This window comes from Oratosquilla oratoria, chromosome 36, assembly GCF_046742065.1.
Source record: "Oratosquilla oratoria isolate Oo_2021 chromosome 36, ASM4674206v1, whole genome shotgun sequence".
Classification (NCBI taxonomy): domain Eukaryota; kingdom Metazoa; phylum Arthropoda; class Malacostraca; order Stomatopoda; family Squillidae; genus Oratosquilla; species Oratosquilla oratoria.
Window position 1 is genome coordinate 10,959,854 of NC_134812.1, and position 27,878 is coordinate 10,987,731.

The 27,878-nt window shown below is 42.8% G+C and overlaps 1 protein-coding gene across 4 annotated transcripts in view; it reads right to left on the reverse strand.

The window, feature by feature from the left end:
• The window catches only part of S6kII (Ribosomal protein S6 kinase II), a 1,295,804-nt gene that overhangs the window by 277,082 nt on the left and 990,844 nt on the right, over positions 1-27,878 (reverse strand). For 3 of the 4 annotated variants that reach the window (XM_076174453.1, XM_076174454.1, XM_076174451.1), the window contains exons 7-13: positions 26,107-26,284; positions 19,099-19,264; positions 15,472-15,633; positions 13,810-13,946; positions 13,236-13,454; positions 11,940-12,098; positions 10,493-10,731 (exon numbers count right to left, since the gene is read on the reverse strand). In XM_076174453.1, the coding sequence (XP_076030568.1) occupies positions 10,493-10,731; positions 11,940-12,098; positions 13,236-13,454; positions 13,810-13,946; positions 15,472-15,633; positions 19,099-19,264; positions 26,107-26,284 (1,260 nt within the window). The remainder of the gene's footprint in view (positions 1-10,492; positions 10,732-11,939; positions 12,099-13,235; positions 13,455-13,809; positions 13,947-15,471; positions 15,634-19,098; positions 19,265-26,106; positions 26,285-27,878) is intronic. The other variant, XM_076174452.1, reaches the window with a different exon arrangement.

Below are 27,878 nucleotides of genomic sequence, written 5' to 3' on the forward strand. Positions count from 1 at the left end.
GGAGAAGAGTGAGGGAGGTGAGGAATGAGAGAAGAGAGGCGTGAGGGAGGAGAGGCGTGAGGGAGGAGGGGGAGTGAGAGAGGGGAGGATTGGAGGAATAGAGGTTGGGCAGGGACTGATTAGGGGGCTAGTTAGGGGGCCGGTTAGGGGCTGGTTAGGGGTTGGAGTTAGGGTTAGGTTTAGGATTGACTTTGGGTCTGGGTTGGATTGGGTTCGAGCCCAGACGTATGGGAGGGGTTGGGCTGCTCAGCTGTGCTGGGTTGGGGTTGGGGGTTGGGGGTTGGAGGTTGGGGGTTGGAGGTGGGGGAAGTCTACAGATTCCTCACCGAATTCGTTCAGCACAGGTTGAGCGGGCAACCCCTCACGGGGCAAAGAGGTCATGACCCGTTCATAGAAGTCACGGGTCACGATCAACCTTATTGTTGCACACCAAGGAGAGAGAGAGAGAGAGAGAGTCTCCCTAAGTTACATAAAATTACATGGCAGGAGACAGAATACACGTGTGTGTGTGTGTGTGTGTGTGTGTGTGTGTGTGTGTGTGTGTGTGTGTGTGGTGTTTGAGAGAGAGAGAGAGAGAGAGAGAGAGAGAGAGAGAGAGAGAGAGAGAGAGAGAGAGAGAGAGAGAGAGAGAGAGAGGGAGAAAGTGGAGAAAAAGAGAATGGGAGAAACAAAAAGAGAGTGGGAGAGAGGGAGAGGGGAGAGAGGGAGAGGGGAGAAAAGGAAAGAGAAAGAAGGAGGGAGAAAGAGAAAAAAGAGAGAGAAGGGGGAGGAAGCTGAAAGACCCAGACAAGTTCCCCTCCCCCTCTTCCCCCCCCCTCTTCTCAACGCACCCAAAACGTAGTAACCACAATCGACGTTTTCTATAAGCGAGAGTGCAGGTATTAATGCTTACTCTCACAGAAAATGGGAGGTGGCGGTTGCCCAATATCCCGGAGCTCATTAGAACTGTCGGAATAACCAGAATTCTCGCTTTTGGCCAATTTGGGGGGAAAATAAATAACCCCGTTTACTGAAATCAATGTGGCGCGCATGCGCGTCTGTAAGCCATTTGTTGAGATATGGACACAGTGTACTTGTACTCACTTGATCGTTTCGTTAATTGTAATATGCAGGAAAGGATTTGTACACGCTTGAGGTGTCGCGTCTCCATTTCTCAATCTATCTTACGTCACGTCTCTTTTTCTCTATCATGTTTTTAAAATCGTGTTTTTAGTTTACCCATGTCTTCTTTCAGATTAATACACAAGTTTGTGTGTCTTTACGAAGAAGAAATTGTAGGACAAATGCCCAACCGTACCTCGTCGTAATGGGTTCAAAACTCGGACAAATCCTCCCTCCCCCGTCTCGCCCTCTCATCATCCTCATCCTCAACCAATTATCATGATCATTTCACCACCAAAGCCTTAAACTCTACGACGTTCTTGGATTATTGCTCATCGCCTAAAAATATTAAATGTCCGTCCTTATATCGCCTGAGGGTATCAAATGTCCGCCCTTACATCGCCTGAGGGTATCAAATGTCCGCCCTTACATCGTCTCAGGGTACCAAAAGTCCGCTCTCACATCGCCTCAGGGTATCAAATGTCCGCCCGTACATTGCCAGAGGGTATCAAATGTCCTCTCTTACATCGCCTGATGGTATTAAATGTCCGCCCTTACATCGATTGAGGGTATCAAAGGTCCGCCATTACGAAAACCCGTCATACTTCCACTATGAACACTAAACCTAAAATCCAAGGATAAATCGACATTTTGTTTTTATCTTATTTAATTTAGTTCCTCTTTACAAGGGAAAAGGGGACAAGTGTGAATGTAGTAATTTCAGAGGGATTAGCCTGTTGAGTGTAGTAGGGAAGGCTTATGGGAGAATCTTAATTGAGAGGATTAGGAGAGGAACAGAAGGAGTAATTGGTGAGGAACAGTGTGGATTTAGGACGGGTAGAGGTTGTGTAGATCAGATCTTTGTGGTAAGACAGATATGTGAGAAAGCTATAGGAAAGGGGAAGGATGTTTTTTGGGCTTTTATGGATCTGGAAAAGGCTTATGATAGGGTAGACAGAAAGGCACTGTGGGAGGTTATGCAGATTTATGGGATAGGAGGAAAGCTTTTGGGAGCTGTCAAGAGTTTTTATGTGAGTAGTAGAGCATGTGTTAGGATTGGAAATGGAGAGAGTGAGTGGTTTGAAGTAAAGGTGGGACTTCGTCAAGGATGCGTTATGTCGCCCTGGCTGTTCAACTTATACATGGATGGGGTGGTGCGAGAGGTGAATGCAAGGGTAGTGGGTCAGGGATTGGAGATGGTTAAGGAAAATGGAGAAAAGTGGGAGGTGAGCCAGCTGTTGTTTGCGGACGACACTGCGCTTGTGGCAGGGTCAGAGGAGGGATTGAGGAAGCTGGTGGCAGAGTTTGGGAGAGTATGTGATAGAAGAAAGCTAAAGATAAATGTGGGTAAAAGTAAGGTGATGAGATGTACAAGGGGTGAAAGTGGCAGTAGACTGGAAGTGAACATTAAGGGAGAGCGACTGGAGGAAGTGGATAGTTTTAGATACTTGGGTGCAAGTGTAGCAGGAAAAGGTGGAGTGAAGGTGGAGGTAGAATGTAGATTGAGAGAAGCGAGTAAATGCCTTGGTGGTTTAAAGAGTGTAATGAGAAATAGACATTTGGGAATGGATGCGAAGAGGAGACTGTATGAAGGAGTGATTGTGCCAACAGCACTGTATGGGGCAGAAACGTGGAACATAAGAGAAGAAGAGAGAAGGAGTTTGAATGTGTTTGAGATGAGGTGTCTGAGAAGTATGGTGGGGGTTACTAGGCTAGATAGAGTGAGAAATGAGGAGGTGAGGAGGAGAACAGGGGTGAAAAAGGATTTGGGAGAGAGGGTTGATGAAAGAATATTAGGATGGTTTGGACACATGGAAAGAATGAGTGAAGAAAGACTAGTAAAAGAGGTATGGAAGGCAGATGTGGAGGGAGTGAACATGAGGGGACGTCCTAGGATGAGGTGGATGGATGGGGTGAAGGGGGCTTTGGGGAAGAGGGGAATGTCTGTTGAGGAAGGAAGGGAGAGGACGGAAGACAGAGGTGAGTGGAGAATGGTTGTATATGGATGATGTTGTGACTGCATGAGGAGGAATGGGCGGGGGGGGGGGGGGGGGCCCTAGTATGTGTGAGTAAATTTTGACGCAGCCCGAAGGGATTTCTCCCCGTCCTCTCCTTATATGCAAAGGGGGACGGAGAGGGGGGGTCGCCGATTAAATGAAGCGGCCTTGCTGTGGATGTACTGTGTCTTGCGACACTGCTTCTGACCCAGGGCGGTGGGCAGGGTTCAGGGATGACCCGTCATCCAGGAGGTGCTCAGATGAGAGGAAGGGTGGGAGGGGTGTGGAGTGTATTTAGGGATGAAATGGGTGGGAGTGTTTTTATGCCTTTCCTTTTGTGGCTACCTCCCTTGGAAGGGGGAAAAAGCCTTGGTATATGTATGTAATTTATTCGTTTATTTTATGTACCTATTCCTATTATCATCCTTTATTATCATTATTATATCTATCATTATTATTATTATCATTGAATCTACTATTATCATCCTTATTACTATTATCATTACTATTATATTCTTTGACTAGTTTCGCACTACGAAGCACCATAGTACAAAACTAGCCAAACAGTACTCTTGTTCTATTTGTGTTTTCCCTCTGCCTCTCTTGTCCGAATGCCTTCACATTATTATACTTTTTTCTTCTTCTTCTTTCATCTGCCCCTCGACCTTCCTCGCTCCTCCCAGAAGAACTCCCGACCTGTGACGTATTTCTACGACTGAACCTGACCCCGTACGACCCATCGGGGGATCTTCTGGACCCTCGTTACTGGGCAGCCGTTAACAACCGGACACAACCTAAAGGGGTTATCACACTGGGGGTATTTTTCCTCCAACCTCCGATTCGTCGGCGGTACCGCCCACCTCCAGGTCTTTCTCCGCCGTCAAAATCATTTGTTGTGCTGGAGGAAAATGATCTTCCTTCAGCATCTCAGATTCCTTCCAGAAAGCTGATGACTGCAAATCTGCTCCAAAAGTCGGAGGAAAAATAGCCCAGTGTGATAACGCCTTAGCGCAAGCTCAAGAAGAAGAAGCAGAAGAAGAACGCAATGAAGAAGACGAAGGAGAAGAAGAAGAATGCGATGACGAAGAAGCAGAAGAATGCGAAGAAACAAAAGAAGACGAAGAAGAACACGATGACGAAGAAGCACAAGTAGAATGCGAAGAAGCAAAAGAAGACGAAGAAGACAAAGAAGAAGAAGAAGAAGATGAAGAAGAAGACGAAGAAGAACGCGACGACGAAGCAGAAGAATGCGAAGAAGCAAAAGACAAAGAAGAAGAACGCGACAAAGAAGAAGACGCCGACGAAGACGAAGAAGAAGATGAAGAAGAAGACGCCGACGAAGACGAAGAAGAAGACGAAGCCGAAGAAGAAGACGAAGCCGAAGAAGAAGACTCGCATGTCTGCTGGCCTCCTAATCCCAGTTCATCTTTTTCCTCACAAAGATCAGAGTAATCGATTTACTTATCATCTTTCCAGGCTCTTCCATTTCCAGGCTTCCAGTTAATCAACTCACTGTTGCCTCGAGGTTCTCTCAATGGAACACCCGCAACCCCACACTGGACGGAAACGGTCGTCCTCAGATCGCCCTGAAAGGAAGCTCTGCACTGTTGTCTGTTAGTGAAGGTCTGCTTCCACGTCACTGGTCGAGTCGAGATCAGTCACCGGTTGTCAAGGCCAAGATCGGGGACCGAGTGTCAGCCTCTCGGGGCTGCACCTCATGATGGAGGTGAGGGTGTTGATAGACTTTGAAAATGGGTAACCTTGCAGGACCACCACATGCAGAGTTGAAAGGTGGTCATGGACAAGGTACTGCCTGGTGTAGGCCTTATGGTCTCTTGCGGTCTCAACCTTATGTTCTAAGGTACCTGTTATTGGTCCCTCTACACTCTATATCTCTGAACTAATGGAGACATCATCTCTCAGCACAAATCCCGGCACATCCCGAGAGTATAACCAATTTCCGAAACCCATTCCCATCACTAACATATAAACCATAGATATGCAACATATATATATATATATATATATATATATATATATATATATATATATATATGTGTGTGTGTGTGTGTGTGTGTGTGTGTGTGTGTGTGTGTGTGTGTGTGTGTGTGTGTGTACGTATATACGGTATATATAAATATATTTGTTTCTTATCATTATCGATTTTATTTTTTCACTTATTTTTTTATTTTTATCAATTTTGCATCTGACCTAGTAGCCTAGTTATAGACCAAAAGGTCTCATGTCGGCATGCTCTTCCTTTGTAATCCTTTGTAATACATAATACGTATATAAATGCAATATAATCTCTTCTATCGCACGCTGGGTCAATTCCCATATCAATCCAAATCCAACCAGACAATTCCATTCAGCTAAGACGAAACCAACAAGGGGTCACGTGATTGGCACGCCTGTCGTGACCTGGGTCACCTCAGCTCCCGTAGCTCCGAGCAAAAGGTCAACATTAAAACGTTCCCTGACTGGCACGTTTGCTGTGACCTAGGTCACTTCTTGCTTTGACCTGGGTCACTTCTTACTGAGACCTGGATCACTTCTAACAATGACCTAGGTCACTTGCTTTGACCTGGGTCACTTCTTGCTTTGACCTGGGTCACTTCTTGCTTTGACCTAGGTAACTTCATGCTTTGACCTGGATCACTTCTAACAATGACCTAGGTCACTTGCTTTGACCTGGGTCACTTCTTGCTTTGACCTGGGTCACTTCTTGCTTTGACCTAGGTAACTTCATGCTTTGACCTGGGTCACTTCTTGCTTTGAACTGGGTCACTTGCTTTGACCTAGGTCACGTTTTGCTCTGACTTGGATCACTTGCTTTGACCTAGGTCACGTTTTGCTCTGACCTGGGTCACTTCTTGCTGTGATCTGGATCATTTGCTTTGACCTGGATCACTTCTAGCAATGACCTAGGTCACTTGCTTTGACCTGGGTCACGTTTTGCTCTGACCTGGGTCACTTCTTGCTTTGACCTAGGTTACCTTTATGCTTGACCTCTAACCAAGCAAATGCAATTGCCCAGATCTTGTATGACGTCAGCGTTGAGTGATATACTCGTCTATCACAATTTCTATTTCTGGGGGTAACGTCAATTCGCGTTTGATTCGGTTTAACGTCGTGAACTCCCCCTATCAGAAGGCTAGGACGGTGCCCCTTACAGAGGGCTTTGAAGCTAGGAATCCAACCAACCATGCCCTTGGTCCAACGCGCTCGGGGCAGAGTTCAAACTGCCGTCACCTCGACCACCGCCGTAAGTACTGACGCTCTGACCCCCTCGGCCAGCGACCATCAAGATCACGTTTGACAAAAATCGTGCGGCCAACGTAAAGGGTTATCACACTGGGTTATTTTTCCTCCAACATCCTACCCCCAAACTCAATTTGAATAATTCACTGTAAACCCACTATGGGAGAAATAATAACGGAAATAAAGAGAAACTGTATATTTCGACTACTATCTGTAGTCCTCTTCAGCAGAATGAACAGGACTACAGATAGTAGTCGAAATATACATTTTCTCTTTATTTCCGTTATTATTTCTCCGATAGTGGGTTTACAGTGAACTTTTATAAATGTGTTATAACATACCAATCTTCAATTTGAATAACTACAATACACGTACACACTCGACACATACAAGCATACACACACACACACACATCTGTCAAAACAACTTGACACAAAACTTTGTGTACAAACAGTCACAGGCAAGCGCGTGTTCACACACACGCAATAGGCCCCGACCAGACGTACCGGACATCCTCACACAGCGACAACCGGGACCCCCCGGCCAGCCCACATCAGACAGCCGGAGTCTGAAGTCAAAGAGATGAATGGCTGGTGGAAACAGACTGTACACTTCACACACACACACACACACACACACGCGCGCGCGCAATTGGCAGAGTTCCCGGCTGCCACTACGGAGGTCCGGGTTCGAATCCCGCCCAGGAGTGAAATAATTTCAGTATCGCTGTGGTGCGGGTTGTTACTCCAACTCTTGTGGGCGGGGAGTTGGATACGTGTGTGTGTGTGTGTGTGTGTGCGTGTAAGGTCACAGCATTACCCATAGATCGGGCCGTATATGAGCTCTGAGCTCTCATCCGGGAGGGTAACAGCTATCGATCACGAGTCCAACACGTGATCCAAGACCACGGTGAAACACACACACACAAACCAAGGTTCCAAGTACCTGCCCGGCGTCTTCCTCAGGGACACAGCCACCAGAATAGCCGCCGGCAGCCTCCCCGCCGCCTGGAGGTGGCTGGAAATAGCCTCCGCGCCCTTTGCAGCCCCGCCCCAGCCCCCCCAACCCCCCGGGTGACTTGAAATAACAGGCGCTGGGTACAAACTTTATACATATATATGTATGTATATATATATATATATATATATATATATATATATATATATATATATATATATATACATATATACATATATATATATATATACACACACACACACACACACAGGATTCGAACTTAACTTGGTCCTTTCTTCTCCGGCCTCTCCGTCACCAGCACGGTCTCCTCCGGTTCTCTCTCCGTTCTTCCCCCCGCCACCTCTCTCCTCTCTTTCTCTCTCTTCCTTCTTCCCTATCTCCCTCTCTCTCTTACTTCTTCCCTGTCTCCCTCTCCCTCTTCTTTCTTCACCATCTCCCCACCTCTCTCTCTCTCTCTTCCTTCTTCCCTATCTCCCTCTCTCTCTCTTCCTTCTTCCCTATCTCCCTCTCTCTCTTCTTTCTTCACCATCTCCCCCCCTCTCTCTCTTACTTCTTCCCTATCTCCCTCTCTCTCTCTCTCTCTTACTTCTTCCCTATCTCCCTCTCTCTCTCTCTCTTCCTTCTTACCTATCTCCCTCTCTCTTCCTTCTTCCCTACCTCTATTTCTCTCTCTCCTTCTTCTTTATCTCTCTCTCTCTCACTCTTCCTTCTTCCCTCTCTCTCTACTTTCCTCTATTTCTCTTTCTCCTTCTCCTCTCTTCTCTCTCTCTTTATCACAAGCCATACTTAAAGGATCATGCACACAAACAGTCTAAAGTGAAAACCCTGGGACTGCTCTCTGTGTTGTATTCATGCGATTCACCACGGTCTTGGATCGCATGCTGGACTCATGATCGACAGCTATTTCCCTCCCGGAAGAGAGCTCACAGCTCATATGTGACCGATCTATGGGTGATGCTGTGACCTTTACACACACACACACGCACCCAACTCCCCGTCCACGAGTTGGAGTAACGGCTGGCAGCACAGCGATACTGAAATTATTTCATCCCTGGGTGGGATTTGAACCCTGAACTCCATAGTGGCGGCTGGGAATTCTACCAACTGTGCCACCCAGTCGTGTAGGTCTGTTTATATGTCAACAGCTGGTATGACGAGAAAGAAGGTAGCAGCTGCCAGCTGTCAGTTCTATGTGATAAAAGAAAAAGAAGAAAAAAAAAATCAAAGACACAAGAGAGATGTCTTGTCCTTGGTATGGAGACGGAATGCCAGTCCCTTGGGGTTGCACTCACATACGGATATAAGTATATAGACAGGATCTGAAGGAATGGCGGAGATCATTTTCTCAGACATCCATCTTGGATGCACACTGGTTGAGCGGGTTACAGCATTGCTACTTGCAATGGACATCAAGGTGACAGCAGTTCGAACCCTGCCGCCAACAAGTTGGACCAAGGGTATGGTTCATTAAGTTCCATGCTACAGAGTCCTCTGTAAGAGGCACCATCCTTGCCTCCTGATAGTAGTTTGCAATAAACAGAATTAGTATCGCATCCATCTTGCAGAACCACAACAAGCAAGTGTCTGTTATTGGCCCCCTGATCCCTATCGCACATACGGGGAAGACACAATAGATACATAATTCAGTTTAACAATGCAAACTCCCACTCTCAGAAAGGGTTACCAGAACGTCTCCTTACAAAAGACTTCGATGAAGGGAATTTAACTAATTTAGTATAACTCAAATTCTCGCGTGCAGCATCGGCTGCCATATGTAATATGCATCACACTACTTGCATTAGAAATATTAAGTCACCGCTGTATTACCTGTTCTCTTTTACTTTGATTAATAATAAACATAGAAAATGTGATCAAACCAGTTCACGGAATCCAGGGTAACTCATGTACAACTACAAAAAATATAAATCAAGATGCCGATGCTGGCATCTTCATGTAACCACTCACACCTCATGGTACCTATGTAGATGTCATAGTATGTACTGAAGTGGTTAAGTTACCAGAAGAGGCTGGATGACCAAATTATGAATGATTGCATTGAACACAAGCACACACGCCAACAACACAATGTACACTCGACAAGGGATCTGTGGGAAAACTCCATTCCAACTGTCGCATTCCCCAGGGAGTTGGGACTGCTCGGCCAGTCTAGGGAATGACAACAACATACTAAAAAACAAATTCATCCTTTCACACCTAACCAGTACCCCATAAACCAAATGGCAACAAATATTAGGGGGATAGCATTTTATAAGCTATTGCTTCCGCTCTCCCCTTTCAACAAATTTCTGTATGGGGCAGAAACGTGGAACATAAGAGAAGAAGAGAGAAGGAGTTTGAATGTGTTTGAGATGAAGTGTCTGAGAAGTATGGTGGGGGTTACTAGGCTAGATAGAGTGAGAAATGAGGAGGTGAGGAGGAGAACAGGGGTGAAAAAGGATTTGGGAGAGAGGGTTGATGAAAGAATATTAGGATGGTTTGGACACATGGAAAGAATGAGTGAAGAAAGACTAGTAAAAGAGGTATGGAAGGCAGATGTGGAGGGAGTGAACATGAGGGGACGTCCTAGGATGAGGTGGATGGATGGGGTGAAGGGGGCTTTGGGGAAGAGGGGAATGTCTGTTGAGGAAGGAAGGGAGAGGACGGAAGACAGAGGTGAGTGGAGAATGGTTGTATATGGATGATGTTGTGATTGCATGAGGAGGAATGGGCGGGGGGGTGGGGTAGTATGTGTGAGTAATTTTTGACGCAGCCCGAAGGGATTTCTCCCCGTCCTCTCCTTATATGCAAAGGGGGACGGAGTGGGGGGGTCGCCGATTAAATGAAGCGGCCTTGCTGTGGATGTACTGTGTCTTGCGACACTGCTTCTGACCCAGGGCGGTGGGCGGGGTGCAGGGATGACCCGTCATCCAGGAGGTGCTCAGATGAGAGGAAGGGTGGGAGGGGTGTGGAGTGTATTTGGGGATGAAATGGGTGGGAGTGTTTTTATGCCTTTCCCTTTTTGGCTACCTCCCTTGGAAGGGGGAAAAAGCCTTGGTATATGTATGTATGTATGTATGTACATCTTCAACATGAAAATGTAAAGTGTGATTTTTTGTTGACTAAACTGTTAAATTGAATTGAATATCTCTACTCACCCTGCCAGCATGGTGTAGAGTAGAACGCCCAGACTCCAGATGTCGCAGGCAGCATCATAACCCTGTTTCTTGAGAACCTCTGGTGCCACAAAGTTGGCTGTGTAACAGGGGGTCATGAGGAGACCATTCTCAGCCCGGAGCTGTTTGGCAAACCCGAAGTCACATATCCTTAACGAGTCGGGGCTTCCAGAGACATCAGCGTACATAATGTTGGAGGGCTTCAGGTCTCGATGGACAACCTGTATAAGAAAAATTAAAGTGCTCAGTCTTGAGGATCCATTGGAAATCTGCTGGTCTATCCCCTGGCAGATAATACAGCCTCTGTAACTCAAAACAGTGACTCAATCCAGCTTGCATGGATGGTACTGTGTGAATGTGGAGTGTTGAGCATGCTGGAATAGCTGTAGTTGATAATGAAGTTGTTTCATTTGGCTACCTCCCTTGTAAGGGGAAAAAAACCCTTTGGTACATGTATTCACCTAGTTGCATTTACCTAGTTAAATTTTACAGGAAGAGGATTATGCTCATGGTGACTAGTCTTTGTATCTTTCAGCATCAATTTTTTTTCTTAAATTCTTGTATATTTTTTGTGCTCACTGCTTCCTCATCCAATCTATTCCAGATATCTACCACTCTGTGTGGGAAACTATTCTTTTTCAGATGTATATATGTATGTATGTATGTATGTTAATGAAGTCTGAACTCTCTGGAATCAGTTGGACCACACTGATGTCCGTCATTGCTGAGAGGGGTTGGGAAGTTATAAAAAAACAATTTAATCAGTTGCCTTACACTTCTTAGGGATTGAACCTGGAACTAATGCATTCAAAGCAGGAACAGTACCCTATGCTCAATGCAGGCTCTGCCTGGACTATGAAAGGAGAAATAACATCTTTATCATCTGAATACTCCACTTGAAATCACATTCACCATGCATGCATCTCCAGGCCAACAATTCTTATTCAAACAGGAGTATCAACTATATAGTTACATGCATTCAAAGCTTTAAGAAAGTTAGTGACTAGCGAATCCAGCATGTGAAATTATTTAACACTTGGAAACAAATCTTTACTCTTAAAGAAATACTGAGTACTGTAACTAAATTTTAATATTCCTCATTTCTACTATTCTTCTTAAACATCCCCTTTACCATTCCTAGGACCCTACTTCTTTTCTTATGCTTGGGTCAAAAGTAATGCATAAAGGTAAAGCTCTAACATAGCCCAGTAGCCACAGTTGATTTACCCTCACCACATTATTGTAAGGCAATCCTTCTCCTCATCCATTCAAAATTAATTACCAAGCAGATGATACAACTGTTCCTTTGGGCTATATCAACTTTCCATCCATTCACAACCTTTCGAGCAAATAACAATAAACAAACAGACAAATGATAACAAAACAAAATAAAATAAATGACAGTCAATACAGCATCTTGCTTGCTTACCCCATTTTGATGAAGATACTGCACTGCTTTGGTCACTGTCTCCAATACTGCTGAGGCTTCTCTTTCCGAGAAGAACTTTTGTCTCAAAATTTTGTCTAATAGTTCTCCTCCCTTCAAGAGCTCCATAACCAGGTACACGTGTGTATCATCTTCATATACCTGTTAAAACACGTTATAGTACAGTTGCTTAATAAAGAAGGAAAACAAAAAATAACACTAATCTTTACAAAATGTCTACTCCTTTGATAGTTATATAAAGGGGCATAATTCCCAGGGTGGTGGAATGGGGACATAGCTATAGCCATCTAATATTTTCAAAATAATTTACATTCTTCAATTCATAGCACCCAAGGAGAGAAGCCAAACGCAGAGTATGGGATCCAATGTATTTAACGTTTCGCCCAGCAGGGCTTTTTCAGAAATAACATAGTGGACAAACATCTGATTCCTTATATAACCCAAGCTTGCTGGGAGAAACGAACATGAAAATGCGTTTGGCCTCTCTCCTACAGTGCTGTTGCAGTCGTTGCTGCTTTTACTCATCATAGCACCCATACTGAATCATGTAAGCACCTTGTGGAAACGTAATTTTTTGTTTAGGTCCCTTTAAAAATCTATTAAAATTACAATCATGATGAAGAACAGTTTTCGTCATCTCAGTTCTTTCATGGCTGACTAGTGACAAAGAGGACATCATGATGAAAAAGTTGTAAAATGTCATTACTGTGATGAAACATTTCTTATAGGCTTCATGTACATTGACTGTTAAGGGTCAATAGTATATATTTTCCTTATACTTTTGACCCTTGTTGTAGTTGGTTGTTCTATATTCTCTTCTTTGTATCTCACAGACAAGGGTGAGGAGAAGTGATATGATATGATATGGTTTAATGTCACAAACTCCCCCCTATCGGAAGGCTAGGATGGTACCTCTCACAGAGGACTTTGTAGTGTGGAATTTAATGAACCATGCCCTTGGTTCAACTTCACCGGTGGCAGGATTCGAACCACCACCCCCTCGACCTTCGCCGCAAGTAACAAGGCTCTAACCCGCTCAGCTAACAATAAAAATCTCAGTTTGCCTTGAACACCACTTACATTTTTCATCTTGTGTCCCTCAAACCAAGCCACAACAATGATTTCAAGAACTGTGCTATCCTGCACCACATTAGTGAATTGAAGTTCGAAAAAAGTTAAATATAGCTACACAAGTGAAAGTAATCGCTTCTATATCGTATCAAATCCCAAGTTTGGGAATTGTTTATAATGCAACAGCAACCGACTAACTCTACTTACATCTCTCAAAGATATAATGTTTGTATGATGACCATATCTGTACAATATTTCTATCTCTTCTTGGCAGTCTCTCTTTCTCTTGGGTAGGACTTTAACTGCATATTCCATCTTGGTGGCCCTATGAACACATCGCCGGCATACGCTATAGCTACCCTTGCCTATTTCTTCCAGCATGTCATACTCATCGGTGATACTAGTTGGTTTAACTCCTGATAATCTCTGCACAGAGGGAGCAAAAGAGGCACATGTTTGAATATAAAATTACATAAACAGTGACACCAATGAGAACAGAGTATATATATATATATTACAAAGGATTACAAAGGAGAAGCATGTTGACAGGAGGCCTTTTGGTCCATAATTTTATATTACTGAAAAACTTATTGTCTTCTTTAAAGCAAGATAAAAAAAAAAGGGTCTATCAAATTATTTTATCATGAGGCACTAAATCTGCTATAGATAAAAAGAAAACTACAAATAAATACATAAACAAAATTATACATTATCACTGCAGTATGACTAAAAATTCAATAAAAAATAAATTATATCTTCTAAGTTAGAACAGTTCGCCCACCTTGCTTAATGGGATAGGTTCTTCCGGAGGATGTGTCACTGTGCCATCCACCTGATCTTCTAAAAGTGTCGGTGCTACAAAGCTGAAGCCTTTGAATAATACATGGGCATTTGCACTTGGGGGCACACCTGGGGAATCTAAAAGCAATTCGACATCTTAAAAATGAGCTGTACGTTACCAACGTGTCATTTTATGCGAAATACGTGAAAAGAAATAGGCGATCGCCACGTGATGTGATTATCAAGAAACTGCCTCAAACAGTTACTGCAAAGGGTTATGTGACTTCTAAATGCTGAGTGACTTCTTTAGTCTAAGTCTACATCTCTTATCACAGTCTACGTACAAGTCATGAAAAAACCACACCCAACTGGGCTTACACAGCTTTATTCTGAACAATTGGCAAAACAAGCACACTTTGCAAAGTTTGTAAAGCATTAAAAATCATAACAGAATGCACCAAAACCACCCCAATACATATGTACTCAAAAACTACCTCCCACCCCCATAAGATATATTATAATGATAGGATCACATTCCTATGCTACAGCCCATAACCCTACTCACCTATCTCATTATATCACACTAGCACAAGAGAGTGGGAGTGGAGTATGTAGGGGATGGAATGGGTGGGAGTGGTTTCTATGCCTTTGTTTTTTTGGCTACCTCTCTTGTAAGGGGGAAAAAAGCCTTTGGTATATGTATGTATGTAGCACAATCAGCTGAATGTAAAGAAAGAAAAAACAAAACAAAAAACAAAAACAAAACAAAACAAAAAAATACTATTCATATACAACAACCACCTGTACCATATACACACATACATACATATATCAAAGGCTTTTTTCCCCTTACAAGGAAGGTAGCCAAAAAACAAAGCCATAAAAACCACTCCCACCCATTCCATCCCCACCATATAATACCCACAAAAACATATTCACGCACAGATCACAAGGCAAACTCTTGAAGACATACCACTAAACACGTCATTAAAAACATACCACCAAATCTAATACTCCTCCAATCCTTTCACCACCATCAGCTTCACAGCAAAAACCCTTCTCAAGAAAAGCAAAAACCACACTAGCACACCTGTATTCAGGGCACCATCCAGAAATACATTAGAACCACCACAGAACAGGCCCAGCCACAAAATGAAACTGCCCTGGATGCAACCATCACACAGAGGATACGGACACCTCATACTACATTGACCCACACAAAGTACTCCTGGGAAAGAACATAATATTTCTTCCTTGAGTGATCTATGGGCCTCTATGATGACCATTGCTGGTTCCTGGAAAGCCAAGGCTCTCCTGTAAGAGACAACTGGGGCAATGGATTGACCGATTGATCCAACGATGGATACCTGTTTGTGGTGGTCATGCAAGATTGAAAACAGAACTGCCCATTGGAGGAGGAGGAGGAGGAGGAGGAGGAGGAGAAGGAAGAGGAGGAGGAGGAGGAGGAGGAGGAGGAGGAGGAGGAGGAAGAGGAGGAGGAAGAGGAGGAGGAGGAGGAGGAGGAGGAGGAGACGACGACGACAAAGAAGACGACAATGACAAAGAAGATGACGATGACGACAATGATGATGATGAAATAAATTATAATAATAACAATAATAATAATTTATATTCATTATCAAACTGTGAAATCCTGACTCACCTCTTGGTGTCCTGGTTGTGAATTCTGTATCAAAGTAGAAAGTATCATCTGCTTTCGAAACGGCTGGTTTGAATGGTGGCTCCATCTCTTTGGTGTATAGCTTCTCCCAGTTTATTGAAGCAAAGAAACTGTGTCTCTTCAATTCCTCAATTCCATCTGGTCCTGTACGAAGAAAAGTATACCCCATAGTTATAGATACTTGTCTTGTGTACGGTAACACAAAATAACAAAAATATGTTCATTTTAACCTTGCAGAGTTACTAGAAAGCTAAAATATTACAACATTTGGAATAACAATCCTAGTAAAATGAACGTATTGCGACGAAGAAAAAATCCGAAAGTGATGAAGAACTGTAGATCCAATAAATTTTGAAAACCTTCTTCTTCAATTTAAATGCCGTTACTCACAAAAGAAGTTGGTTAGAAATGGGAAAGAAATATCTTCATCCCGTTCACTCTTATCACACTCATTTCTTTCACTCCTTCCTGCTTAACCTCTTCAATACAAGTAAAATTCTCACATGCATCATCGGATGCCTCATGTATGATGCATCACAGTACTCGCATTATAAAATATAAAGTCATAGCTGTATTACTCATTCTCTTTCGCTCTAGGTAATAATGAATAAAGAAAATGTGATCAAATCAGTTCAGAGAATTTGGGGGTCACTCGGCTACAACTACAAAATAAATATAATCAAGACGCCGACACAGGCATGCTCGTACACCCACTTGCACCACATGACACCTATGTTGGCGTCATCATATCAGAGTTTAAACTGTATAAAAATTGCACCTCGTTTCTTTCCCAGCAAAAGTGCTGACTCAACCTGGTGCACGTGGGCCTGCTGTGGCTCAGTGGTACAGCACATTTATCTCTAAACATCACCACTTCCATCTACGCAATCAGGTCAACAGCAGTGCAGTGGTACTCCCCAAGGCAGTCATAGCTCCTCCTGGGGATCGGTGCCACCTGCGTAGAGCCGGTGGCCAGGGCTGGTTGCCGCCGTTTGGCCCCCCAACTCTTGGGGTTGGGGGGTGGTCTCACGACATAGACGCTGCAGCTCCAGGACAATCATGCACGCAAACAACACAACATACACTCTATCAAGGATTTGTGGGAAAACCCAGTTTTGGCTGTGGCATTCCTTGGGGAGATGGGATTGCTCGGACAGACAGTCTAGGGAACGACAACAACAACAACAACAACAGCAGTGCAGTAAGACACAGTTTCTCCACAGTAAGGTCCAACACCTGAAACTTACCCCAACTAATTTGGTTGAACCTCTTTCATACAATGATGCCTACATAGCCATCATGAGGCATGAGTGGGTTTATGAGGATGCCAGCATTGGCATATTATATACAAGAGAGGTAGCCAAAAAACAAAGACATAAAATCCACTCCCACCCATTCCATTCCCAACATACTCCACTCCCCTCCCTCTTATCTTGACTCCTCCTGGATGACATGTCATCCCTGCATCTTGCCCACTGCCCTGGGTCAGAAGCAGTGTCACAAGACACAGCACATCCACAGCAAGGCTGCTTGATTATATCTATTTTGTAGTTGTAGTTCAGTGACCCCCAAATTCTGTGAACTGTCCTTATTGCATTTTTGTGTTTATTATTACTCAGAGTACAAGAGAATGAGTAATACAACAGTGGCTTTATATTTTATAATGCAAGTAGTGTGATGGATCGTTGTACATCAGGCACTCAATGCTGTGCACAAGAATTTGACTCATATTGAAGAGTCAAAACTCGCAAAACTCCCCCATATCAGGAGGCTAGGATGGTGCCCCTTACAGAGGACTTTGTAGTGTGGAATTTAATGAACCATGCCCTTGGTTCAACTCACTAGTGGCAGGGTTCCAACCAGGATCACCTTGACCTCAATAGCATGTAGCGACACCGTAACTCGCTCAACCAGCAATTACCCTAATTACTTTATTATATGGCAAACCCCGATCCCTTATCCATCCAAAAGAATCATGAAGCAGACAAGAAAAATACCCTTTTTGGCTCCATTTCTTCATACATTTACGACTACCCTCCATTCACTCTCATCTCTTGCAATCTTTCTTACTCAAAAGACATTCCTTTTGCCTCCAATACACCTTTCATCTCATCTAGCTCGCTGGCTGAGCAGGTTAGGGCGTCGTTACTTGCGACGTAGGTCGAGACAATGACGATTCGAACCCTCAAGTTGGACCAAGGGCATGGTTCACTAAATTCTATGCTACAAAATCCTAAGTGAGGGGCACTGTCCTAGCCTCCCAATAGGGGAGGGGTTTGTGACTTTAAACCAAAACATCATCATCCACCTCTTTCTTGGTTTTCTTCTCAAGTTCATTCTCTCCACTTCTGCTTTCAACACTTTTTGTTAATCTTTCCTCACTCATTCTTTCCATTATGAAAGAGTTAGAAGTATTTAGAATTTAAGTGGACAGGTATGGTAAGACATGGGAAGGAAAATATGGAACTTTGAAAATGCCTTTACTGGGATTACAACACTTAACTCAACCAGTTTTGACTAGTGTCTTTCTCAAGTGTTGGTGTTACGAGCTGCTGTGACTTGACTAGCCCTTACATTTGCTAGTCGCTGACTGACTAGTGCTGTTCTTCCCCCTCCTGGATGGTCTAATCCTACTATTGGCTGCCGCTGTTGACCTAGGAGAGGTGTTGTCCTGCCTTCGGGTGATCGATGTTTCTTCTGCCATGAGGGTGTTTTCATGATCATTTGTCCATACCTTGTGATGGAGTTTCCTGGTGATCAGTTCCACTACTTGTGAAGCCCACATTAAATCCCTGCACCTCTGGTTGATGTCTGATGACAAACTCACTGAGGCGGGATTCATCCAAACATTATCAAACATCAACCATAGGTGCTTGACAATGACAGGGCATAGCCTACCTTGCATCTGGTATGTGTGTGTGTGTGTGAGAGAGAGAGACAGAGTGAGAAACAGAGACAAGAGAGATGGGAGAGAGAAAGATGAGAGAGAGAAAGAGAGAGAGATATAGAGAGATAGAGATAGAGATAGAGATAGATAGATAGAGAGAGAGAGAGAGAGAGAGAGAGAGAGAGAGAGAGAGAGAGAGAGAGAGAGAGAGAGAGAGAGAGAGAGAGAGAGAGAGAGAGAGAGAGAGAGAGAGAGAGAGAGACAGAGAGAGAGAGAGAGAGAGAGAACATAGGTGCAGGGATATAATATAGGCTTCACAAGTAATGGACCTGGTCACTGGGAAACTCCATCCTCCTGATCCAATACACGAGGAGAGGTTATCCTGGCCAAAGGCACAGACAAATGATCATGAAAACTCACTCACAGCAAAGGAAACATCAGTCACAGGAAGGCAGGATGCCACTTCTCCTAGGTTGACAGCAGCAGCCAATAGCAGTGTAGGACCATCGAGGAGGGGGAGAAGTAGCACTAGGGACAGTCAGTGACTAACAAATACAAGAGCTGGTCAAATCACAGCAACTATTCATAACACCAACTCTTGAAAAAGACACAAGTCAAAACCACTAAGTGAAGTGTTATAATCCCAATAAAAGCACTTCCAAAGTCCCATGTTTCCCTTCTCTTATCTTCCCAGTATATCAAGTAAAGCTGCCTATTCCCACCTGCACCTAATCTGTTGGCTGGATTTCTTTTGAAAAGTGCTCGGAGAAGTGACTGCGCCTCGGCACTAAGGTACGGTGGCATTCCCAGTTTGGCTTTGAGGATAAGTGTCATGGTCTCCTTGCGGTTGGCACCTTGGAATGGCAGAGCTCCCGTTAACATTTCAAACTGAAACAAAAGAAAAAATAATCACATCTTAATAGAATTTATATTAACCAAATATATGTATCATTACATTTATGCAAAACTGTACTACATTCTCTTACATAGAGGAATACCTCACTGTACAACCGAGTGCTTTAAGTAGGCAAAACAAATGTTCGGTGTATGTGAAAGCCCCAGGAGGCAAAAATCGAGGAGGGTTTTTTTTTTTTTTTTTTACAGGGTCCATGAACACAACCCCCCCTATTTAAATGTAAAACCCAACTCAATATACAAATTTTCGCATTGTGACCAGTCAGCAGGGAACACAACTATGTTGTATAGTGAGGTATTCCTGTACTTAAAGCTGGTTCTGTAAATATCTTAATTTTCAAAACGACAAACAAAACCAATACTGAAAAACAATGAATATTGATATGAACACTGGTTCCAAAGGTTTCTCACTTTCATGGTAACCACACATTAAAGCACTGCGGGAAGAAATAAACAAAAGAAAACAACAATAAAAAGTTCCATTAATGGAATGATTAGTTACAATGAAAATAGTGACTTACAGGAGACAATATGTATCCTTTTCCGGTCACATTATTTGGATCTAGTAAGAAACAATTTAATCCCACAATCATACAGAGAAATGTGCATACAAAAAGGCCCCATCACAGAGAGAATCTCTACCTGTAGGGTTAGTTTAACCTATACTAGTTCCTATCTATAGATACTAGTTATCAACTCGTCTGGAATCCATATTTTGCCCTACTTGTACCTGCCACTAAACAGTTATGACATACTAAATAGGATTACCTCACATGGGTACCTGTTTTGATGCCAACTAAAATCCAAACTAAAGATAACTGGAAAACGGAGACAGTTTGCTCAGTAGTTCAACGGGGTTGTATAGTTGAAGCACTAGCTCACGAACGTGCACCAGAAGTAAAATTAGACAAAAAAGAATAAATCAAATGAATAATTAAAATCTGGGAGATTATCAACCTTGTGTACAATAAATATGCCTTGCATAAACGTAAAGGAAAATAGACCTCTTCTCATCCCCTTAATGAATAAATTTTTCTCACAAGTGTTTCTTTTCAGACCATATTTTCAGTCAATATAGCCAAAAACACATTGTCCTTGTGCCAGACATTGCCAGTGTCTTCTTCACCAAGTTAATTTGGTACTACCAGACATACATACATACATATACCAAGGCTTTTTCCCCCTTACTAGGGAGGTAGCCAAAAAGGAAAAGGCATAAAATCATTCACACCCATTCCATCCCTGAAAACACTCCACACCCCTCCATCCTCCCTCCCATCTTAGCACTACCAGACATACAATACTCTAAATCAACACATTTTTAGCCTCAAGGCAAACTCTATCCATATCTATCAATATACCAAGGGCCTCTTCCCAGGCAAGGTGAAGTATGACTGCAGCATATCCAAAATTGGAAACTCAATTTTGGACACATGTTTTGAAGAGTACAATAGGAGGATCTCAAGATATCTCATGTAAATCCATGAAGGGATTAGTATTAATTTTGCATGGCCACACTGACAAACCAATCCAAAGATACTTCAAACCTTCAGTGATTGCACTTTATAATGATCTGTCTCCTGACAAAAACTCTTAAACATCTCTGTCCAATCACCAACCACAAACTTCTCCCGAGATCTTATAAGGCGAAACTTTTTTTCTTCCTGACATAGTACAGTGTGACCTCTCATTAACGGACAATAATTAGCTGTGTTCGTGATGTTTTCACTGTGTTTTCTGTGTTTTGGAGTGGTTTTTGGGTGGCATAGTGATTGCATGCACTAAACAACAGCACCAAAAACACCAAAAACGCAGCAAAAACACCATAAACACAGCTAATTAATGTCCGTTAATAAGAGGTCTCACTGTACTGAAAATACAAAAATCTATTTACAACAAAATTATATCATACGAGAAAATAATTGTAACTGTCAACATTACGCCTAGATGTCTATCCCTGCCTGCATTCCTTTGCATTCTAGATTACAGCACTGCTATAGTTGTTGCTTTAACTTCCATGCCTAAACTGTGATTAGTCAACAACACATGAAAGGCACATAAAACAAAGTGGCTTGTGGCTATTACTTCTAAGAATTTGAATAATTCAATGTTATTTCACATTGCAGTTACGAGAAAAAAATGGATTAAGAGAAAAGGTATTTGGGGCTACAATCTTAGGAGACACACTGATGAATAGGTCAAAGGTGACTGATATGATAAAGACATACCAGACACCTGGACAAAATTTTCGTTAACTGACAGGTGGTATAATTTCAAAACTTATGAAACTGGTCCAACATCAAATAACATCTTTCAAGACAAAGCAATCAACTTCCTGTGTCAGTGAATGTGTACGGACTGGACACCGACAGAAAACACCCATGTACAAAAAAAGGGTAAAAATTTAAAAAAATAGTTAATCAGAACCTATTGACTTACCAATTTGACCCCTATGGCTTGTAAGATTTGAAACAATTATCAGAGATGGAAATGAATGCCATCTACAAACAGTAAATACAGTGCAACAGTTAAAGTTTAACCTACCCATCATTTATGAGAAATTCGCTAATGAATAACGACATCAATCGGGTAATTTTCATGGCCATCGCACACAGGACTCAAACCTACCGCTCTGACGCCAAGAGGTTACTGAGGCAGTGCCTTAACCCACTCAACCAATGATGGTTAAAACTCTCTGAGCTCGGAACACTACTGGTTCCCGAGATTAGGAAAGATTGCTGCATGCGACCAGTATTCCTTTTTCACGAGTGAGGTTGGCTCTCTGGTGAAAAAGGAAATACAGGTCGCAGGGAGCGATCTTTCCTAATCTCGGGAACCAGTAGCATTCTGAGTTCAGAGAGTTTTAACCATCAGTGGCTGAGTGGGTTAAGGCACTGCCTCAGGAGCCTCTTGGCATCAGAGCGGTAGGTTCGAGTCCTGTGCGCGATGGCCATAAAAATTATCAAGCCATCATTTATCATGCCTCACTTTCATACACTCAATTTCACCATCACTCATATGTGTTAGGTAAATAATTAAGTGTCACCTCAAGTTTCACTAAGTGGATAACCCACAGCCCCACAGTGGCTGGCAACAATCCTTCAAACATCCCACATTTCTCTGTGAAGAAACTTTGGACAGTTGTTTGTGTTGTATCAGTACAGGACTGTTTCTATTTCACTGGCTGAAAGTGGTAGGGAGAGGAAAGCAGTTGCCAGTTGTCAGTTCTCCATGTGTGAAAAGTGTGAAAAAGAGTAAAAAATACAGTTGAAGTTAAAAGAGAGTAACCTTGGGCCTCGATCTAGAGACAGAGTATCAGTATCTATGGGACCGATACTGCGATGATAAGTGATGAAGAGCACCAATGTGTTCTCATATGCAGCTGCCTTGACAATAACAATAGTATATAAAAAATAGCAGCAAAGAACACCCAAGCCTACTTGAACAAATTGGAACAATGGTTCAAAAATAACAATGAAAGTTTCATGCCAGAAATCACCAGTAACATTACTCATTCCAAACAATCATGAATCAAAAGACTACCCAATGATAAAATTGAACTTAATTATCACAACAAACTTACTCCAAAGATGCCTGACATTAGACTGCCCAGAAAGACAGTGATGCCACATACACCCTAAACAAACAGACCTGCTAGGCTTAAATATTTGACAAACCTACTACAAACACAATGCACCTACAATCTACATATAGAAAGCAAAATCCTCCCCACAAAACACAATGCGAAAATAACAGAAACCTAATTCTACACCAAAACCCTAAACACCATGCACCCTTCACATATTTCACATGCACCACCAACAGAATGGAGAGGGGAGAGAGAGGAGAGAGGAGAGAGGAGAGAGGAAAGAGAGAGAGAGAGAGAAACACCTATAACAACCTATTACCTACACCACACAACATCCACACAAAAACTTATACACATGCAGATATCAAAACATGCCCTTCAAGAAAGACTGCCAAACTCAATACTCCAATGCCACCACCAATACTCTGACCCTTCCACACCTCACAAGAGGCACACTGTCTTGCCTGCGCTCAGGACACCATCCAGCATCAAGACAGTACCAAAACAGAACAGGCCATAGATTCAAACTGTCCCAGAAGACATATAACATCTTGTTCTACAATGCCCCATACTTATACTCCCCAAACAACAACACAATACCTCTTGCCTAAGTGACTTATAGCCCCAACCAGGGGCTGTAAAGAAACAACCCTACAGAAAATCAAGAATTTTTCCCAAGACATCAGTCAGGTATGTATTGATGTTAAAGTACTATGAGGTAAACATTCTACTCAGAAAACCATGTCAAAGTAATTGAAATGATTATTTAGTGAAGTAGTTGCACTTAATGCTTGTCATAAAACCGAAACCAACAAATTCAAGGGAAGCAAACAAAAATATGAAAGAAGGTTAAGTTAAATCAGAATATAAACTACTGGATAATGATCCTAAGGCTAAATGAACTGAAAAGAATACCAAAGAATTGTAGGAAGAGCAAAGGAGACGAATGACCCAGGAGTAAAAAATTAACCCCTTGAGTACCGGATGTGTGTTTTGTAACACCTGCGTGTCACGGCTGAGTGCAACCACCAGGAACCGAGCACGCTCCCCGTGACATGCACGTGTCACAGTTATAAGCTGTGTGTATTGAGGGCTCTCAAGGCCTCGGTTTCTGAGTTATTTCTACCCACATGGTGGCAAGTGTCTGTGTTTACAAACATAAGGCTCCAGCCATTCATGGGACGGTTTGAAACGTTTGTTTACGTAAGGTTGACGGGTCGGTAACGAAGGGGTTAAAGTGAAAGATCATATACCAATACATGAGTGAACATCTGACATGGTTTAACGTCACAAACTCCCCCATATCAGAAGCCTAAGGCGGTGCCCTTCACTTAGGACTTTGTGGCAGGGAATTTAATGAACCATGCTCTTGGTTCAACTTTGCCAGTGGCAGGGTTCAAACCATCATCCCCTCGACCTTTTTCACAAGTAACAATGCCTCAACCTGCTCACCCAGTGAGCTTCCAAAGAACACATAAATAAAAGAAAACATGTCATAGTTTCAAGATGGAGAGAGGCACATGACCTCAAAGATACTAAGCAAGATATATAAACTGAGTAATACCAGAGAAATCATACCAATAATTGTGGGAGGTGATTCTCATGCACAAAATCAAACAGATGAGGAGTTTAGGTTAAGCAGATAGAAAAATGGTGGGGCAGGTCATAAATCTGCTGCCATAAGTCTATCTTGTAGGAGACTCAATGTTCTCAGGTAACTGACAACAGCCACTGCACTGGCTTACAAATCACTTATGGAAGATATATTGTGTTGCTGTCCGGATAAGGATACATATACATATACCAACATCTTTTTCCCCCTTACAAGGAAGGTAGCTGAACTCAAAGACATAAATCCACTCCCACCCATTACATCCCCACATACTCCACTCCCATTCACCCCTCCCTCTTGTCTTGGCTCCTCCTGGATGACGGATCATCCCTGTATCTCACTCACTACCCTGGGTTAGAAGCAATGGAGTAAGACACAGCACATCTACAGCAAGGCCACTTTATTTAATCAACAACCCCCCACCTCCATCCCCTCATGCAGAAAAAGAGAACATGGGGAAAAATCCAAATCAAAATATCATTCACACATAATCCTTCAACCCCCATCCCCCATCCACTCCCTTCCATGCATCACAGCATTGTGACTCCCTCCTTGAAACATCCCCATTCCTCCTCCACTCCTAGTTCTACTCTACCCTTCACTCCCTCCCACTCTTCTCTCAGCTTCTTGTACTCCTTCTCCTTTTCTTTCTCATTTAAGCAGTTTACTCCGAGCACCTTCCTACCTTCTGTCCTTTTCCTCTTTCTCCATCTATCCTACACTCTCAATCTACCTTCCATCAAAAAAATTATCCGATTTTCCCCTACTCTCTCCCCTTAGAACATGTACATCCATATAGGGCAATATAACATGATGTTTGGTGTCTTCTGTGTGGTGGTTGCTCCTGAGGAAATTTGGATCTGTAGCTAGGCCTATTCTACTCTTTAATTGGGAACTCACCTTGGCCGATTACCTCCCTTATAAGAGGGAGGCTTTTGGTATACAGATAGATAGATAGATGGATCCATGAATGTAATATTATATTATCACAATTGCCAACTTGAGTTCCTATCTAAATCCATTTACTTTATTTACCAAGGGCTTCTTAGCCCTTATATGGGAGGTAATCAAGCCATGCACCCATTCCCACCCTTGAGTTCCATTATGCGGAAAAACCGTAGCCCCACAAAGGCTAGCAACACTCCCTGGGTCCTCCCACAAATATCCCTGTGAAGAATCTTTTGACTGTAGTCTATGCTGTACTAGTGTATGACTTGTTTCTATCACAGGATTAAAGTAGAAGGAAAAGAGAGGCCAACTGTCAGCTCTACTTGTGATAAGGTGTACGAAATGCAGTTCAAGTTGAGAGACAGAGATCATAGGCTTACTCCAGGGATCAAGTGTCAGCCCTCCTGGGCTGCACCTCCTGATGGAGATGAGAGGGTTGGAACACAAGCGGGTGCCCTTCACTTATTTTACTATCATTACTATTATTACTGTCTTTACTGTCGTTTCTCTTGTTGGATTTCTATTATCACTATTACTATTATCATTACTAATAATTTCAATTTCATGTGGGTGTGTGAGTTGAACCTGCCACACATATATAAATATGTATAGTGTGTACATATATAAATTAAAAATAAATGAATAAAAAAGGAGCTCTCTACCTACCAATAAAACTCCAAAAGACCACCAATCTGCTGCTGTGGTGTGACCTCTTCTGTTGACGACTTCTGGGGCCATGTATTCCACAGTACCACAAAAGCTATAAGCTTTCTGGTCATCCAAAGCCTCTTTACACAATCCGAAGTCTGTCAACGATATGTGACCATCTGCATCTAAAAGAATGCTGGAAAAAAATATATATCATTATATACACAGTACTGTATATGCATATTATATATAAATAAATATATACATACTTATACCAGGGGCATTTTCCCATCACAAAGGAGGTAGCCTAAGCCAAAAGTAAGATACAGCAAATCCACAGCAAGGCTGCTACATTAAATCAGTGACCCCCCTCTCCGTCCCCTCACATAGAAAAAGATGGGGAGAAATCCCTTTCGGCTATGTCAAAATATCATTCACACATACATCCTCACCACCCATCCCTTTCCATGCATCACAGCATCATCCATACACAATCGTTCTCTTTTCACCCCTATCTTCTGTCTTCCCTCTTCCCTCCTCAACAGACATTCCCCTCTTTCCCAATGCCCCTTTTACTTCATCAATCTCATCCTAGATCACCCTCTCATGTTCATTCCTTCCACCTCTGCCTTCCACACCTCTTTTACTAATCTTTCTTCACTTGTCTTTTCCATGTGTCCAGCCCATCGCAATATTATTTCACCAACCCTATCTCTCAACTCCTTTTTCACCCCCGTTCTCCTCCTCAGTTCCTTTTTCTCACTCTATCCAACCTAGTAACCCCTGCTATACTTCTTAAGACATTTCATCTCAAACACATTTAAACCCTTCCTCTCTTATGTTCCATGTTTCTGTCCCATATACTGCTGTCAGCACATTCACCTCTTCATACAATCTCCACTTAGCATCCATTCCCATATGTCTATTTCTCATTACACTTTTTAATCCCCTAAAGCATTTATTTGCTTCTCTCAATCTACATTCTACCTCCACTCCTTTTCCTGCCACATTCGCACCCAAGTATCTAAAGCTATCCACTTCCTCCAGTTCCTCTCCCCTAATATTCGCTTCCAATTTGCTGCCATCCCCTCCCCTTGTACACCTCATCACCTTACTTTTACCCACATTTATCTGCAACTTCCTTCTTTCTCATACCTTCCCAAACTCCATCACTAACTTCCTTAATCCCTCCTCTGATACTGCTACAAGGGCAGTGCTGTCTCCAAACAACAACTGACTTATCTCCATTTTTTTTTCCCATTTTCTTTAACCATATCTATTTCCCACCCCATTACCCTTGTATTTACCTCTCGCACCACCCCATCTATGTATAAATTGAACAGCCAAGGCAAAATAACACATACTTGGCGAAGTCCCACCTTTACCTTAAACCACTATCTCCATTTCTGATTCTAACACAAGCTCTATTACTCTCATAAAAACTCTAGACTGCTCTTGACAGCTTTCCTCCTATTCCATATATACACTCTATACAAAGGAAAAGGCAACAAATATGAATGTAGTAAATTTTTTTGTTGGTAAGGCATACAGGAACCAACAGTAGTTGGCAACAATTCTCATGCACTTCCATGAACCTCTCCTTGAAATGTTGGACTGCTATATGTCGTTTCAGTGTGGGCCTGTTTCTATGTCACAAGCTGGTGGGGTGGGGGTGGGGTGGTGGAGGAGGAGGAGAAGGAGGAGGTGGGAGTGCAGTTGCTAGGTGTCAGCCCTCCTTATGCAACAAAGCACAGAAAAGAGTCAAAGCCAATAAAGAGATCTTAGGACTG